Source organism: Juglans microcarpa x Juglans regia, chromosome 7S, assembly GCF_004785595.1.
Source record: "Juglans microcarpa x Juglans regia isolate MS1-56 chromosome 7S, Jm3101_v1.0, whole genome shotgun sequence".
Classification (NCBI taxonomy): Eukaryota; Viridiplantae; Streptophyta; class Magnoliopsida; order Fagales; family Juglandaceae; genus Juglans; species Juglans microcarpa x Juglans regia.
This window is the reverse complement of record NC_054607.1, coordinates 16,377,323-16,395,439: the sequence shown is the minus strand read 5'-3', so window position 1 is coordinate 16,395,439 and position 18,117 is coordinate 16,377,323. Positions and strand designations below refer to the sequence as shown.

General features: G+C 36.9%; 3 protein-coding genes and 1 pseudogene across 4 annotated transcripts; 3 read left to right on the top strand and 1 right to left on the bottom strand.

Annotated features, from left to right (window-relative positions):
- The first annotated feature begins 2,285 nt into the window (after positions 1 to 2,285).
- LOC121240869 lies at positions 2,286 to 4,752 on the top strand. The gene is made up of 3 exons (XM_041138395.1): positions 2,286 to 2,444; positions 3,230 to 4,171; positions 4,267 to 4,752. Exons 1-3 carry the CDS (start codon positions 2,286 to 2,288, stop codon positions 4,750 to 4,752), a joined length of 1,587 nt encoding a protein of 528 aa, XP_040994329.1.
- A 270-nt stretch (positions 4,753 to 5,022) lies between these two features.
- LOC121240868 lies at positions 5,023 to 5,538 on the top strand. The gene has a single exon (XM_041138394.1). The coding sequence runs from the start codon at positions 5,023 to 5,025 to the stop codon at positions 5,536 to 5,538; it is 516 nt and encodes a 171-aa protein (XP_040994328.1).
- A 4,117-nt stretch (positions 5,539 to 9,655) lies between these two features.
- On the top strand, positions 9,656 to 10,299 carry LOC121240867 (annotated as a pseudogene).
- A 2,717-nt stretch (positions 10,300 to 13,016) lies between these two features.
- On the bottom strand, positions 13,017 to 16,133 carry LOC121241555 (40S ribosomal protein S14-3-like). 2 transcript variants are annotated; one of them, XM_041139379.1, is made up of 7 exons: positions 15,978 to 16,133; positions 14,712 to 14,831; positions 14,571 to 14,616; positions 13,937 to 14,022; positions 13,665 to 13,794; positions 13,192 to 13,293; positions 13,017 to 13,143 (listed from the first exon to the last, which is right to left on the bottom strand). In XM_041139379.1, exons 1-6 carry the CDS (start codon positions 15,978 to 15,980, stop codon positions 13,226 to 13,228), a joined length of 453 nt encoding a protein of 150 aa, XP_040995313.1. In that variant the 5' UTR covers positions 15,981 to 16,133; the 3' UTR covers positions 13,017 to 13,143; positions 13,192 to 13,225. The 2 variants fall into 2 exon arrangements, with proteins under 2 accessions (XP_040995313.1, XP_040995312.1); XM_041139378.1 differs by having other exon boundaries at positions 13,017 to 13,293; positions 15,978 to 16,132.
- Between the last annotated feature and the right edge of the window lie 1,984 nt (positions 16,134 to 18,117).

The window sequence follows — 18,117 nt, the reverse complement described above, 5'->3', positions numbered from 1 at the left end:
TATTATTTTTTAATATTATTATTATTTTAAAATTTGAAAAAGTTGAATTGTTTATTATATCTTGTGTTGGGATTTGAAAAAGTTGTAATGATGAGTTGAGATGAGTTGAGGTGAGTTTGGTAACCAAATACACTCTGAGTCTTTTGGGTTGGCTTCTGCTGGTCTGATAGAGGTGATTATGGAAGAGGAGCTGTCAAAGCAATGGGAGATATTACAGAGTGGGAGAATGAGGGTTTGGCTCTACACCATCAAACATCAGGATCACTGTGAAACCGAAACACCTTTGTTTATTTATTATGATTGTTGCAAAAAAAACGGTTAACAGGGAAGCATTCAAGAATACCATGTCAAAAGTCTGGAAATGTGAGAGCTGGCTATAATTTTCAGAAGTTGGAGCTAACAAATTCCTCATTGAGTTCCATAGCAAGAAGGATATGGAGATGATGATCAATGGTAGGCCATGGTCGTTTGATAGATGGTTACTATGTTTTCAGTTCTTTAATGGTTCTATGTCCATTAATGAAGTGTAATTCACCAAAGAGGAGTTTTGGATCCAAGCTTATAACCTGTCTTTTGACTGCATGAACCAAGAAGTGGGTTATCAGATTGGAAGTAGTATGGGAAGGTTTATTAAAGTCCACGTTGATGATAGAGGTATTGGGTGGGGCAAGTTTCTTAGAATAAGGGTTGAGCTTGACATTACTAAAGCCCTTCTAAGAGGCATGTTCATCACAATTGAGGGGAAGAAATCGTGGGTGTATTTTAAGTACGAGAGGTTGCCCTCCTTTTGCTTTAAGTGTGGGATCATCAAACACTCTTATTCCTTGTGCTCTAATGGTGGAAGTGGTGAGGGGCAGGACCAATATGGATCCTGGCTAAGAGTTCCTATTGTAAGGGAGAGTGATCTAAAGCATAAAAGATATGGTGAAGGTTATAACCAAGATGCTCAGACTGAACCTCATCCATGGAGGCAGAAATGTGAGGACAGTGAAGATACTTTTGCTGGCAAAACAGATTTCAGGGAGGGGTGTCAGATGCCTACCAAGGAGACTGATATTCCCAAGGAAAAAGCTGCAAGCATGGGAAAGGGGCAGGTACTAGGGGAGGTGATAAAATAAAAACCAAAGATGGAAAGGGTAGGCTTGGATAACCTGAATAAGACAGCTACTACACTTTTAGTTCCCATTGAGGAGACATGTGACATGCTTGGAGTGGTGGGCTCAATACTTAGTAATGGAAACACTGTTGCAATAGAGGACAATTTTGACCCTAGCCTAGTCAACAGATTTCCAAAGGGAACTGAGACCTCGTCTGATCTGGTGAACCAGATCCATTCCTTTGACCAGTTTATCTCCAACCAAGTTAAAGTTCTTGAACAAGCTAAGAGAACTGCCAGCTAGAAGAGGAGGGCCGAGACATATGCTTTGAGAATTTTTCTCTGGGACTGGGAGGTAATTCTAACATACCAACCAGTAACAAGAGAGAAAGAAAACCATACTTTGGCTAATGAGGGGCTGAACACTAGTAAGAAAATCAAAACTGAAGAAGATGGAAACATTGGTTCCTCTCATTCTGCTATGGTGGATGCTGTTGAACAGCCCCACCAAAACCAATGAGTTGTCTTAGTTGGAACTGTCGGGGGCTTGGGAACCCCAGACAATTCATGATCTGCACCTAAGGGTGCTTAAAAAGCTCTCATCCTTTGTTTTCTTGATGGAAACAAAGAGTAAAAGAGATAAGATTGAAGCCATCAAAAAACGCTTGGGTTTTGATAACAGTTTTGTCATTAACTATAAAGGAATGAGTGGTGGTCTTGCTTTTCTTTGAAAAGAGGACAGTAGTACACACATTTACTAAACACCATATTTATTTGTTGGTGAAGGAGTCTAAGGAGTGGTTGTAGACAGGGTTCTATGGATACCCCATCACCACTAAGAGGAAGGAAAGTTGGCATTTACTTCAAGCTATTAAACCATAGAGTTCAAAAGGGTGGATGTGCGTTGGAGATTTTAATAGATTGTTAACTATAGAGAGAAATGGGGAGGGGCTTTGAGGTCAAGTGCTCAGATTGAGGCTTTTAGAACTGTTGTGGAGGCCTGTGAACTCTGTGATATGGATTCAATAGGTAATAAATTCACTTGGACTAATGGGCGACATGGAGGAGCCTTTACCAAAGAAAGGCTTGACAGAGCGTTATGTAACTCCTGTTGGGCTGAATCCTTTCCAAACTCGAGGTCTACACTCTTCCTGCTTTGAGCTCAGACCACTGCCCTTTGCTGATAACTATGGATGAAAGCCAACCTCAAGGAATCAGGAAGAACAAACCTTTTAGACTGGAAGCAAGCTGGTCTCTAAGGGAGGACTATCTTAAAGTGGTGGAGGAAGCCTGGCTCAGTCCCATGGAATCTGAGAACAAACTGCATGCCTTTAAAGAGGGACTTAAAGTGTGCAAACAAAAACTCATGCAGTGGAATAAAGGAGATAGAGGCAATTCTAAACAATAGGTGGCTGAGCAACTGACCCTCTTGAATGAACTACAAAAAGACAACAAAGGCCATCTGAATGAACAAATCAAGCAGGCTCAGAAGGCTATCAACAAACTATTAAAGGAAGAAAACCTTAGATGGCAGCAGAGAGCTAAGCAGAGGTGGCTGAGAGAGGGTGACAGAAACACTAAATTTTTCCACCAATGTGCTTCTCTCAAAAGGAAAAATAATGTGATAAAGATGCTGGTGGATGAAGATGGACAGGAAGTGCAATCCAAATAGGGTATTAGCTCCCTCTTTCAAAGCTACTACAAAGATCTCTTCACCACTTCATCTCTAGATAACATATCTGGATGCTTGGATGCAATGGAGCTTCGAGTATCAGAAGCACAGAATGTTGCTCTCATAAGACCCTACACCCAACAAGAGATAGAAGAGGCCATTTTTCAAATGGAATGCCTTAGCTCCCTTGGCCTAGATGGCTTCCCAGCAGCCTTTTACTAGAATCATTGGTCCCTCATTGGCAAACAAGTCTGTGAAGCCATATTACCGGTACTGAATTCGAATGGCAATCTCACTACTTTTAATGACACTTCATTTTCTTAATTCCCAAGAAAAGGAACCTCACAAAAATCACAAAATTCAGACCCATATCTCTGTGCAATGTCATGTATAAGCTCATTTCTAAAGTAGTGGCAAATAGACTCAAGAATATATTGCCTCTTATCATTTCTAATTCACAGTCTGCTTTTGTTCCTAATAGACTCATTTATGATAATGTGATAATGGCCTTTGAAGCTTTGCATACTATGAAGGCTAAAATGATAGGAAAGGAGGGTTACATAGCACTGAAATTAGACATGAGCAAAGCCTATGATAGGCTAGAATGGAGCTTCATCAAAGCAGTGTTTATCAAAATGGATTTTTGCAATCAATGGATAGAGTTGGTGATGAAATGCATTGAGACAGTATCATATGCTATCATTGTCAATGGAAACCCTCAAGAATCTTTCCACCCAACTAGAGGGATTAGACAAGGAGACCCCCTTTCACCTTATATTTTCATCATATGTGCTGAGGCACTTAGTAGTCTGATCAATAAAGCTGAAGGGGAGGGACTGATCCATGGGGTCCCTATTGCAAAAAATAGGCTCAGAGTTTCACATCTCTTTTTTGCTGACGATTGCCTTATTTTTTGCAAAGCTAATGCCATTGAATGGGATAGACTTTTTGGGTTATTAAGAGCCTATGAATCAGCCTCAGGTCAAAGGCTTAACTTGGAGAAAACTTCTATCATATTCAGCAAGAATACAGCAAGGGCCACACAACAGTTCATCATGTCTATTGCTGGGGTAAAGAATGGCATGTCATATGAGAAATACTTGGGACTGCCCTCAGTGGTGGGAAAGAATAAAGCCAAAACTTTTAAAGGAATTTTGGACAACATTAGATCAAAAGTCAGTAATCATAGGGTTAACATGCAATCTCAAGCTGGGAAAGAGATCTTATCAAAGTTGTTATCCAAGCTCTTCCTACCTACACAATGTATGCTTTTAAACTCCCTAATTCCTTACTCAAAGACATCAACAAGGTCATCAACAACTTCTGGTGGGGGCAGCAAGGCAGTGAACACAGGATCCATTGGATTTCTTGGAAAAATATGGGAAAGGCTAAATCAGAAGGGGGTATGGGCCTGAGGAACTTTGAAACTTTCAATAAAGCAATGTTGGCCAAACAATGTTGGAGACTGATCCAACTTCCTAATTCCCTTGCTGCTCAGGTGATCAAGGCCAAGTATTATCCAAACTCCACCTTTCAAGAGGCAAAATTAGGCTCGAAACCATCTTATATATGGAGAAGCTTCTTAGCAGCTAGGCCATTAGTAGAGGCAGGATCCTATTGGAGGATAGGAAATGGTCATAATCTTCAGGTTTGGAAGGATAAATGGATATACTCTCCTAATCCTAGCAAGGCCCAGAGCAATGTTAGTGTGCTAGAGAATAATGCAACAGTTTCATCTCTAATTGATCCTACCACTAAGCAGTGGAAACATGCATTGGTGCAACAGATTTTCAATCACGGAGAAGCTGAGTCCATAATCAAAACCCCCATAAGCTGCCTCAACATCAGAGATAGACTTGTGTGGCAAGGTACAAAAAATAGTGAATTTTCAGTTAGAAGTGACTACCATAAGGAAATTGAAAGAAGCCTTCTTGTTTCTAGTCAAGCATCAAGTAGCTCTTCCTTCAAAGGTTTTTGGCAGTAGCTATGGCAGTTAAAGGTTCAGCCTAGAGTTAAGGTTTTCTTTTGGAGAGCCTGTCAAAAGGCACTTCCAACCCAATCCAATCTCTTCAAGAAGAAAGTAGTAGAACACCCCCTCTGCCCTATATGCAATATGGAGGAAGAAGACTCAATTCATGCCATATGGGGGTGTGAGTCAGCCAAGGATGTGTAGAGTCAATGTTCTAAAAGGTTACAGAAATGCCATCTACCATACATTTCTATGCTACATCTTCTCGAAGCCTTATTTCAGACCATGGAAAGCAAGATCATTCAAGTGTTTGTTGTGGTGGCCAGTAAGATTTGGTGGAGAAGAAACAACTTAGTTTTCAAAGGTGTTTTTGCTCATCCGAAGGTAATTGCGCAAGACGCAAGAAGTATCTTGGATATGCTGAACGAGGAGGCATCCAATCAGGGTTGTAGCTCCAATAAGATTTGTACCTCAGCTGATGTTTGGCAGGCTCCACCATCAAACTGGCTTAAGATGAACTGGGATAGTGCAGTTGATAATGCTAGAGGTATCATTGGAGTGGGAGTGGCAGTTAGGGACAGCACAGGAAAAATCATTGCAACCATGAGGACTAAGAAACATCTCTTTCCTGACCCATTACTAGCTGAGGCTTTTGGAGCTCTTAAAATAGTGCAGTTTGGACTGGAGCTTGGTCTAACACAGGTAATTATTGAAGGGGATTCCCTACAAGTCATCAACAATCTGAGAGGGGACAAAGAAGACTATAACAGTGCAAGTATGTTTGTATGTGAAGCAAAATAGCTCTTAGAAAACTTTGCTAAGTGGGAGGTTTCTCATGTAAAGAGAAATGACAACTCTGTAGCTCACTTGTTAGCAAAAGATGCTCTTTCCAATTATGATCATATTGTAACGTCGGAGGACCTCCCTCCTTATATCTCTTTGGTTTGATTGAATGGAAATGAGTTATTTAAAAAAAAAAAAAAAACTTGGTGCCAGGGACATTGTTTGATGTAGTTTATTAGAAAAATTATAAAATATAAGAATTAAAAATTATAAAAAAATTAAGATTTTAATTTTAATTTTTTTTTTTATATTTTTAAGAGTAATGATATACACATAACATATTGTACAACACATTGCACAACAATATTATAAAATGAGGATATTTTTGTAAAATTATGTTACTTTTATAATATGTTTTACAAAAATACTCATCATTTAAAATATAATTATGTAAAATATTATAAAAAATATTGCGTATAAATTATTTTTCATTTAAAAAGTAAAAACCCAATGGTGGTTGCTAGGGAAGCCCCTATCCCACTCAGCCCCTTTTGTAAGATTTGTAACGTTCCAAGATCTACAATTAAGTTTGTATTCAGTATTCTGTAAGTTTGTAATTTACAGTGTATTCTGTAAATGCATTGTTGGATTACAAATCCAAAAGCAAAAACAAAAAAAAACTAAACTTACAACCAAACAAACATGGAAAATGATAAGATTATTATTCTCCTACTACTCATTTACTACTTGTTTTATATTTAATTTTTTTTAATTTTTTATTTTACTTAATAGTTAAGGAAGTGACTATTAGTAAAATTATATATATATTTTTAATTTTTTTAATGGTTAAGGATGTTAAAAAAAATACTTTAAAAAAATGATAAAAAAATTAAAATGAACTTTGAGCAATAAATAGACAGTAACAAGATAGCAATCCCTCCACTACCCAACAAACATACAATTTTACAGATTAGAAAAATTTAACAAATCGAACAAAAGACTTGGGACACGGCCATGTGTCATACAGATCTGTGCACAGATCTTTAGAGATCTGTTGGCAGATCCGTATGGCCATAATCGTGACCCTGGAATCATTAAACTTAAAGATCTGTCACGACATTAGGTGTGATACCCGCATGGTGCGGGGCGGGGGGTACCCTCCCCTGCACCCTGCCCCGCACCATGCGGGGGTTGGGGGTTTTTCCCCCCCCCCCCCGGTGCCGGGGGGCGGGGGAAAAAATCCCATCCACCCCGCCCCTCGCCTAGGCCACTCCATTGTGTTTAAAAAAAAAAAAATTGGTCTAAAAATATTTTTTAGACACAAATTATAATATAATTTAAATAATAAATTAAAATTTATAAATATAAAAAAACCTTAAACTCATTAGAGTCAGATTTTTGATTGATTTGGCCTAGGAGGCCAAGACAATCCAATCACTTGAATATAATTTGAAGTCTTTAATAAATTGTATATATCTATATACAATATATTTATTTATATATTAATATATATATATAAATAATATTTATATATATATGGGAAGCGAGGGCGGGGGGCGGGGCGAGGCCCTTCTGGTGTCATCCTGCCCCCGCTAGGCCCTTTCCATGCGGGGCGGGGCGGGGCGGAAGCGGGGCGGGGCAGCAGGGCTGGGACCCCACTGCCTACCCCTACACAACATAATGGACTCCAATGTCACCGACGGTCAGAATCGCTAGCAGTTAGGAAATTATACTAGAGATTAGAGAATATAGACGTTATATTTTATAGCGAGAGAATTACACCTTGGAAAAATTAGTACGTACACTAAAAAAAATATAACCATCAGATGCGATTGATAGATATAACAAATGATTTTTTACAAAATATATATATATATATATATATATAACTATTAGATTTTAAAAGATATGATCGTTGAAAACTAATAACAAAATATAGTTAAATTAAAAAAACAAAAGACAGTTAGATATAAAATATATATATATATATATATATATAATGGTTAGATAAAAAATGAGCAGTAGAAGAAATATTACCATAGAAGGATAGAAAAGAATAATATATATAACTATTAAATTAAAACAAACAATCATTATTATTGAGAAACAATACCGTTGGACAACTAAATAAATAAAAACAACAAAGAAAAAATAAGTGGATAATGATGATATAGATCTGTAATTTCTAACATTATATTTCTTCTTTTTATATATCAAAAAACACAATGATAAACTAAAAATGTCATGTGTGGAGTACCGAAAAAATAAAGTTTATAAATATATTTTTTATTAAAATTTTGCTATATTATATATATATATATATATATATCATACAAAATGGAAAACTCATGAAGTTCGTGAATTAATCTTCCCTAATATAGCTATAATACATTCTAGTAAGTAAATCATATGCATTAGGGGTGGGTAGCGGGCCCCGCACCCCGCTAACCCGCCCCGTTCGCCCTTCACCCGCCCATGCAGGGTGGGGGTTTCGGCCCTCTCAAGCGGGGTGCGGGGGCCCCACCCGCACCCCAGGAAAGCTGCGGAGGCAAGGGACGAAGGGAGCGAAGCCCCGCTCCACTTTTCCCCCGCCTCGCTTTATATATATATATAAGTTAATATTATATAATATATATATAAAAAAAAAAACCCATAAGTAAAGTGAAACGGCGCCGTTTCACTTTTAGTTACGGTTCCCCCCTCCCCGTGTCTGTTTCCCTTCCCATTCCAGACCTTCTCAAACTCCCCTCTTTCACTCTCTCTAAGTCTCTCGCGCTCTATCACTTCTCAGTCCCGCAGTGCCAGTCTCTCTCTCTCTCATTCGAATCTCTATCTCGCACGAGTCCATTACTGCACGAGCAGCACCACCGCCGCCACTTCTCCGTCTCCGTCTCTCACTTCGAATTCGCCACCACTCAAAGGTAAGAAATCCGAAACCCATTCTTTTTTCTTTTTTTTTTAGTTTTGGATTGGAGATTGGAGGAAGGTTGGGTTGCATCGGAGATGGAGGATGGGAAAATTGTGAATTTGTGTGCTGTGGAGAAATTTGTGCATGTGTTTAATTCGTGTGTTTGTGTTGTACTTTGTGTGTTTGTTTATTTTTGTTTGTTTATTTTATTTTATTTTTTTTATTTTTATTTTTTGTAGATTGGGTTCCAATCCGAAACTCATTCCTCGGAGTCTGCCTTTAGTACCAGAGGGCACATATTAGATCCTTTCTGTAGTTCATTGTCTCTTACAACTGTGGAGGAATTGATATGCACACAAAGTTGGACGATGAGAAAGGATATTTATGTTCCGGAAGTTTTAGATTTTAAAGAGACTGACGAAGAGGGTGTTGATCAGTCTGGATCTGGACCATCTGGTAATTATTGTTTTTATTTTATTATTTTGATTTATTTATATTCATTTCAATTTCATCAGTATTAATTTTAGTATTGATTGTTGTAGCAACACATGAGACGACTCAGACAATGTTTACCTCCACTGCAATATGAATATGTGCTCAAGCCTCAAAAGAGTCAAGGACTACCCATCCGGCCGCCCTAAATATCACAGTCAAAGACCCAAACAGCTCGCCTCTTTTTTTTAGATTATTAATTTCTTAAAATATTGAATTTTGAATCAGATGTATGTATTATGTATTTGATTTGTAATTTTGTAATGTTGATACAATATCCATTGGACACTTTTTTCTTTGTAATTTTGTAATTGTTTAGACTTTTCATTTTATTTTTGTAATAGCTTAGTTATTATTACTATTATTTATTAGTTTATTAGGTAATAGACTTGTAGTCTACAGTAGTACTTCATTAGTCTTAATTATATAAAATTGTGTATATATATATTATTTTCATTCATGATTCATGTAACCTTTTTTTTTTTAAAACTCTTTTTTTTTTTCAAAAAAAAATAAAATTCTATTTTTATAGGCCCAAAATGGCCCCGAAGCTGTTTTTGAGCCATTTTAGGCCCATTTCAACGAATGGCCCAGAAATCAAGGACAGCAAACATGGCTGATTCAATTCTATTACAATAACAACCTAATTTATAAATAGAGCCCTTTCTTTCAAATCCTAAGTACCTTTCTTTGAAAACATCATGATATTTCTAACCTCAAAGTTCTGTTCCATGCATGGCGGCCTCTAAAACGCTCACCATGAAACTCTTCTCACTACTAGACGTTTTTTCATATGCCATCATCAAAATAGCAACCGCCAGTGATCCAGACATCTTAACAGATTTTCTAGTCCCCAAAAACTTCAGCGTTGTTGATGGAAACTTTTTCACGTTTACTGGCATGCGTTCCCTTATCGGAGCATGCAGATCAACCTCCCACGGCATTTAAGGTCTTTAAAGCAAGCTTGGTTGAATTCCCAGCTCTGGAAGGACAGAGTGTTTCCTATGCTGTGCTTGAATTTGCAAATGGCACCACTAATCCACCCCACATCCATGCATCCTCGCTCGGCTGAGCTCCTTTTTCTTGTAGAGGGTTCTCTGCAGGTAGGGTTTGTTGATACAGCCAACAAGCTCTACACTCAAACACTTCAAATTGGTGATATGTTTGTGTTTCCCAAAGGACTTGTTCACTTTCAGTACAATGCTGACTCTGAAAATTCTGCTATAGCAATTTCAGCTTTTGGGAGTGCAAATGCTGGAACTGTTTCACTTCCTAACAATTTGTTTGCCACTGGGATCGACACTGTGTTGGCTAAATCCTTCAAGACCGATGTTGCCACCATTCAAGCTCTTAAGGATAGTCTTGTTCCCAAGATCTGAGGATGGCATGCATTGCCCGTAGTTGCTATTTTATCATATCTAACTGTTTTTTTTCCCTTTTTTTTTTTTTTTTGGGTGTTTAGTGCTCTTTTTTTTTTTTTTTTTTCCCCTTTCTCTATACTTTCTTTGAATGATGGCCCTTCTTCACAAGAAGTACTGTATTTATCATGACGTTTGTCACCATTGACTTTAATAATTTATCCCTTTATATGATGAAAGATATGTGAAATAATTCTCATTCAACATTGTTGGAGCCGGCCCGTTTGAATTGAGAAATTATCTCATCTCATCTCATCATTATAATTTTTTTAAATTTTTATATAATATATAATAAATAATTCAACTTTTTTAAATCTCAAAATAATAATAATATTAAAAAATAATTTTTTATTCAATTCATCTAAAATTATCTCATCTTATATGATATCTCGATTCCAACAGGGCCAGTCTGTATGTTAGATCAGAAGGTATACATATATGAAAGTTTTTTACGATTGTTCAAAACGAGAAGATGAGCAAAGTTAATGTAAAGTCAACTGCATTGTACTACAACAAAAAATCTGAAATTCTTGCTCGAATTTGAGGATTTTAAGTAGAATAGAAATAAACGTGGACTCTAGAGTGTTTATTGTTGCCTATATAGATTTGTCAGGCTGCATTAAATGATCAATAATATTGCAGGCTCATTCAAGTTGCTGTCTCTCTCCCACCTGAGACAATCAAATTCAAATAAGAAATTTGAGAGGATCTTGATCTACCCTTGTAGTATATGCACCTGATGTTGACTAGGACATTAGCATTTGAAAGTTGGAGATATCACGGAGATGCAGCCAGAATGACCGGATTCCATAGTACTTGGAGGCAAGCCTATTGGCCGTCCAAAAGAAAAGAAAGGTGGTCTAAGTAATCTGATAATTGCTCTGTGGAGTTAAGATTCATGACATGAGAGAATTCTGTTCTGTTAAAGATTTTCAGAGTAAATAGAGGATGGCCTTATAGTTCTAATGTCTGAGATGGAAGAGGATATATGGCTTTATAGGCCGGTGTAATTCGTTCACTGGCTTGTGCAAGAAACAGGATGGACTGATCAACCCGAGCAACCCGGTTGACCGGACCCGATAAAATTGGGTTGAAATCAAATGTCGGTGTATTGGTTGGACTGGGCCGGGTTGGGCCCAAACCCAACTTGGGCGAGTTGGGTTGCATGCCTAGCTAGCTAGTTGACAATATTACTAGAAATGGGGACCATCGGTCTATTTAAAAAAAGAAGGCACATGTTGAAGATCATGCAAGAAAAATTGGTGTCCATGCATTACTAGAAATCGATTACTAGATTTCTACTATTACTAGAAATCGAAGTTTGACGAATGCAGATGTGTATTTAGATAAACATATCATGAATATGGTAGACACCCTTGAGCATGTAAATGTGTTGCAGTCACGAATGCCTTAATGAAACGTTTAGGGATGCGTTGGGAATGACATTAGAATAAAAAACCAAACAAGATGTTATGAAATAGAAATGTTGTTCTCCATCCTGAATTTTATTATATCTAGTCACACTAATTGTTGTATTCTATATATAATTGATGTATTCTATATATATATATATATATATATATATATAGTAGGGTCGCTCCTGGCAAGGGTTCCTTGGTTTGGTAGCCGTGTGGGGCAGCTGCAAGGGACCCCCGAGGGGAGGGTCTAGTATGCGGGCGGGATAGTTCCACATCGGCTAGTAGTGATCATGTTAGTGGCTTTATATTGAGAGAGGCACCCTCTCTTGCACAAGCACTTTTGTAGGATGAGTTCTACCTCAATTGGTAATATATATATATATATATATATATATATATATTTAATGACTCTTGATTTAAGAGATTGACTAATGAAACAAGTTAAAACGCGATAGGAAATTCAATATATAGGATTTATGATAAAATTTAGATGAAGAGTAATATGGATTGTCATGAAATATTCTCCAAGTGTCCAATTAGACAAGTTCAAGGAAAGAGTAGTGCTAGGTTGTCGTCCAGCATTGACCGTTAGGCATGCCGCCTAGCACAAATTTGTCTTTTTATTTTTTCTTTCTTTTTTCTTTCATATTTTTTTTAACATATTTAAATATTTTTAAAAAATAAAAAAAAAAATCACTAATATACTAAAAGTTATTTTCTTAATTATTAAGTAAAAATTAAGAAAATAAAATAAAATACATGAACGGTCAAAATAAATGAGCAAACTCAAAAACAAAGTAGCATCTCTCTCAAGAAAATTGTGAAACCGCATAACTACGCAAAAATAAGTTTGGGGCCACAATAAGTGTGCGTTGTACAACTTACCGTTTGCTTTCAGGATAGTCGCGCAGCTCATAAGAGCCAAATCCAACTTGAAGCCTTAAGTGGGAAACATGAATAAGGTTGCAAACAAGTTTGAGCGAGTAGTTGTTCTTCGTTTAAGAATAAAAAAGAGTCGAGCTTTTCTCCGAGTTGTATTTTATTAAACAACTTGTTTAATATTCGAATGAGTTCAAGTTAATTCACGAGTTGCTTCATTCAGATAAAATAGATTATTTATATTTTAGTCCCAGAATTGAATCATCCCATCCACGAGTAATGGGCAATTTGACTTTTCTGTGCTCTTGATATGGGCATTGCATGGCCATAAATCGACACAACTGTAGCCCTCCATTAATCGTTAAAAGATAAAAAAGAAACTCACAGAAAGCATCACAACTCAGAATATAATTCATTTGTCCGAACATAAATGCCATGCATTGATAATTTCTCACCCTCCTCATTCTACATTAAGATTCGTATAAAAGAAAAGTCAAAAATGTTGCGACTAACAAAAGCCATCCAGGACCATAACCCAGGAAAACAAATCACCAGCCCCAGAGCTGAATGATGGGATGAGAGAAGACAGCCTACAGCCTTCTCCCTCTTCTACCACCCTTCCTTCTTGTGCTGTCACTAGGGATTGGAGTCACATCCTCTGTAAACATAACACACAAAATAAGATTCAAGGCCATTTGCTGATTCCCATCAGTTAAGCTCGTAAAAATAAATTCAAAATTCTAATCAGGATGTATATTAACACTCCAATGCAAGAATTCCTCTGATTGCTGAAGTTCAGGTAGAGCCCACCCTGATATGCACATTACTGGTAAAATCAAGGCAAGCTTGTAAAAAAACCCGAAGTAGGGATAAAAAATTCAAAGAAATTCATCCCATGGAATATTGTTTGCAAAATCTTTATGCAATAAAAATTATTTTGAGGTGTCTACATCCACCCAAGGCAATTATGGTATACACGCCAGATGTGGTATATACACTTCAAGCATTAAGAAAAAGTAAGAGCCTTACCAATTCGACCAATCTTCATTCCAGAACGAGCAAGGGCACGGAGTGCAGACTGAGCACCAGGACCAGGAGTCTTAGTTTTATTACCTCCAGTAGCACGGAGCTTGATATGAAGAGCAGTGATGCCAAGTTCCTGTTTAGGATTGAATGACAATCAGTCAGGCAAGCAAGCATGCCAAGTTCCTCCAGGGAGATGTATCGCTTACTACTAAAATCCATAAATAACTATCCTGAAGTTTAAAAGAAATACATATATTAAAAGGAATTAAAGAAACCTTGCATCTTTGTGAGACATCCTGTGCTGCAAGCATGGCCGCATATGGTGAAGACTCATCCCTATCAGCCTTCACCTTCATACCACCTACAATTTAAAGAAAGGTTCATTTTCACCGTTTATGGGGGATCCACTAGGGAGAATTAAATTCTCAGAGACACCAGAAGGTAATTATACAAAAGAATTATAGAGATGCAAACAAAACGAAATTCAATTTGTTTTCTTTGTTAAGGTTTCAAGTGATAATAAGATTGCATGCTCTATAGATGTAATTATGTCAACATAACCAAACGCACAAACACAGAACAAGCCATGTACATGGGAATAAATGAAAAATGACAGACAAAACCCACAACCTAGGCTAAGACTGATGACCTACAGTGCCTACTTAATGGCTCAATATGAAACAAAAAGTGATTGTAACCAGTCAGTGAAGTTGTTTGGAAGATTAGGAGTTGTGAAATTATCTTTCCAACCAAACAATGCACACCACATCACTTAATCAAATAGTAAGTTTTGTCTGATTAAAAAGGATTATATAAAAATGACACAAGCATCACAATTAAAAGCCTGACTAGAGCAAACATTACACAGAGTATCTACAAAGAGCCATTAAAGACTAAGACGAGGCATACCAGTGATGCGAACAAGTGTCTCTCTTCCAGACAAATCAGTCACATGCTGTGGTTTCCAAGCAAGAAAAGCATTTAAAATCAAGCTCAAAACAATTACGATTGGAGAATCAAATATCTTAAAACATGAGTAATGTCACTCACAATAAAGGTATCATTAAAAGATGCATAAATGTGAGCCACGCCAAAAACTTGTTCTCCTTCACGGGTAGCGGGGCCAAGGGTCACGTTTTCTTCCTTTGGTTCCCTTTGCTTTCGCTTTGACTACAGAACCCCCATAAAATGTAAGAATACAAAATCAAAGTCATCTGTCATCTCACAAAAGTCAATATTTCATATACTCATAAATGTTAAATGGGCACCTCGAACCAGTATGAAAGGGTATGTACATACATGAACTAGGATGGTAACCAGTACAAAAGTAGAAATGCATTTCTTGGAATAAGTACCATTAACAGAAAAGGTGATATTGAGAAAGCTAAAAATTTTTCCATAATCTATACTCAAGGAAAATGAAATCTCCTATGAGACAAAATTTACCAAGCACCATCCAGAAACCAAATAAAGTGCTTGGTCCAACCATACTACCATGCTACAATTTGCAGTTCTTCACACAAGAAAGACACCATTTGAGAGGGATAAAAGTTGTTTTTCTACACCACTTCCCAAATCTAGAGAGAGAGCAGGAATCATCCGGTGTGAGATTAAGAAACTCAGTAAATCCTTATGCACATTTCATCCTACTAGTCAAGTGAGAAAACAATCAGTTAAATCCACTCAGTACAACGCATCTTGAACTATGGCCGAACCATAAACTAGGAATAATAAGAAAAACTGGGCCATTCTGTCGACCTCCTGTCCTTTAAAACCAAACAGCAACCGCCATCATCTAAAGGTCTTTCCTCCATCTCATTAACTTTCGGAAAGAAAAAACTATATATTTGTAAGAGAACGATGTACTTCCACAACCTCAACGAGATGTTAGATTTTTCACGGAGTCTACAGCATAAATTCCAAGCATTGCAAGAATAGTAGACCAAATTAATATAATTAGCCTGTTTTCAGAAAAAACAAACGATTAAATTTAACAGCATAACTATACATCTGCCTTCATTGCTTTTGTAGGTTTCTTGGCAAGATGAGAAGGCCTCGAAAATTACAACACTATATTAAAAAATCAATAGCATTCGACGATTCGTTTCACTTTCTAGCTTCCTTCCTCATCCAAAACGAACACGAGATCCTACTTGTTTACACTTTCCCACCTTTTCCAATAACCTAACAGATAGAATTCGTGTTTACCCATTATTCTTACCACCCTTTCTCGGCAAGCAATCACGAAATTAAAAAGAAAGAACTTAGGACATTGATTTACTGAAAATTTTAGTGATGGGCTTCTATTTTGCTTACCATGGTTGCTACGAGTAGATCAGAGAATCAGGAAGAGCGCGAGGGTGATTCTTGGGCTGAGGAGTGCGGCTTCGGCCTCTGAGATGAAAGGTTGGCTTTATACGAGGGGAGTGGGAGTTGTAGGGCTTACGGGTAGGGAACGAGTTTTTCTGAATTTATAGGGAAGTCCCTACGTATTACTCTTATTATGAGATAACCACTTGACTTGGGGCCTTTTTATATTTTAGGCCTTGGACCATCCTTTTATTTTTTATTTTTTATTTTTTTTGTAACTGATATACTTTCATTCCATAAAACATGACAGTTGGCTTTCAGCCATTACAAGGGACTGGATACAAGGATTAACATTGTCAATGTCTATTATCTAATTACAAAGCACAACAGCTTCTTTTGCCAAGTGCATCTGCTACAGTATTAGCTTGTCTTTTGACATGTTTGATTTTCCATCTTATATCAGCAAGTATGTTGTGAACGTCCTCCAATAAGCATCCAAACTTCCCAATTTGCTTGCCTTGATTTAAGATAGAATTAATAGCCGATTAGAGTCACCTTCAAACATGTCATTTTGTAAACCAAGCTCCTTGCAAAAGAAAGCAGATGAAATCAGTCCTCTTGTTTTTGCTACTCTAGGATGTGTACAAAATTTTAGTGGCTGCATTAAAGTAGCAATTACTTCCCATTCTTGATCCCTTATCACTATTCCAACACCAATCTTATTAGCTTCAGGTCTGACAGCAACATCCCAATTTAGTTTAAGCCAATTTGTTGGTGGAGCTTCCCATTGTATAACCATCTGTTGATTTGAAGAAGATGATACTATTTTATTAGACTATTTGTTTGCTTCTTGGAAATCTTTATATGCCTGTCTAGCTCTATTGAAAAGGGCAGAGGGATGCAAAAAGGTACATTCGAATACCAATTTATATCTCCTAAACCATAAGTTTCTTGGTATTTCTGCAAGGAAAATACTCTAGCGATAAAAAAATTACATAAAAATAATCTCACAAACTTATGTGGCTTGATGCGGTTCGTCAGATTATAAAATTACTTTTATTGTAAAGTAGATCTAATGGATCAGATGAAATCACGTCAGTTTGTGAGATTATTTTTATGTAATTCATTTGTAGATGTAGTAGTACTCTTTTCGCAAACAGAGTTATTTCCTTATGATCAACTCTTTGAAGTATTTACATAAATATATCTCCAAAATCATCATCTGTGAATGAGACTTTTTGGATTTTCTTGCTACATAGCATCCTGTGCAGATGGGCATGTCCATAGAAGATGGTCAAGAGTTTCATCTGTTTTCATGCGTATGGGACACACAGAATCTTTAACAATTTTCCTCTTGTATAAGTTCATTTTAGTAGGCAAAACATCTGAACATGCACACCAAATAAACACTTTAATAGCATTGGTTGTATGCATCTTCTAGATTTCTTTCCAAAGCTCACTATGAATACATTTTACTGAAGATTCTCCTTTGTTGTCTTGCTATTGCTGTTTGTGTAGATGGTAAGCATTTTTTACAGAGAAACAACCATTAGGAGTAGCCTTCCATACCAATTTATCCTCGGCAGATGTTACACTAACAGGTAATTTTAAGATTTCCAAGATATCTTCCTCAATAAAGATCTCTTTTAGTAGATTTATGTTCCACCATCATGTTTGTTGATCTATTAAGTCTGCCACAATTGCAGAAGCTAGCATGAATTTCCTTGATGATTGGATTCTACCTGATCTTGCTCTTGGTATCCATTTATCTTGTCATATATGTATCTTTTTCTCATTCCCAACACATCATATTAGACCCTCATTAATGATATTAATAGCTAACCTGATACTTCTCCAAGTGAAAGAAGGCCTTGACCCTAATTGAGCTTGAAAAATAGAACTGTTAGGGAAGTATTTGGCTTTGTAGATTTAGCAGTCAAAGAATTTGAATTGGCGAGCTTCCTCCAAACTTGTTTGGCTAGTAAAGTTGAGTTGAAACTCACTAAATCCCTAAAATCAAGACCACCATCTGTTTTGTCATAACTTATATATTTCCAACTTTTCTATTGTAGTTTGGTTGTTATCTTGAGATTCCCACCAGAAATTTAACATTATACTGTTAAGCTTTTTGCACAATACTTTTGGC

Bases quoted from the DNA above. Each gene is read 5' to 3' on its own strand.
- LOC121240869 (XM_041138395.1), top strand. From the start codon at position 2,286: ATGGATGAAAGCCAACCTCAAGGAATCAGGAAGAACAAACCTTTTAGA. The intron at 2,445-3,229 runs GTGTGCAAACAA...TCTAATTCACAG, and splicing joins CCTTTAAAGAGGGACTTAAA to TCTGCTTTTGTTCCTAATAG. The intron at 4,172-4,266 runs GTATGGGCCTGA...CTTGCTGCTCAG, and splicing joins AAAGGCTAAATCAGAAGGGG to GTGATCAAGGCCAAGTATTA.
- LOC121240868 (XM_041138394.1), top strand. From the start codon at position 5,023: ATGGAAAGCAAGATCATTCAAGTGTTTGTTGTGGTGGCCAGTAAGATT.
- LOC121241555 (XM_041139379.1), bottom strand. The intron at 14,617-14,711 runs GTGAGTGACATT...TGGAAACCACAG, and splicing joins CTTTTAATGATACCTTTATT to CATGTGACTGATTTGTCTGG. The intron at 13,294-13,664 runs GTAAGGCTCTTA...TTATGTTTACAG, and splicing joins AATGAAGATTGGTCGAATTG to AGGATGTGACTCCAATCCCT.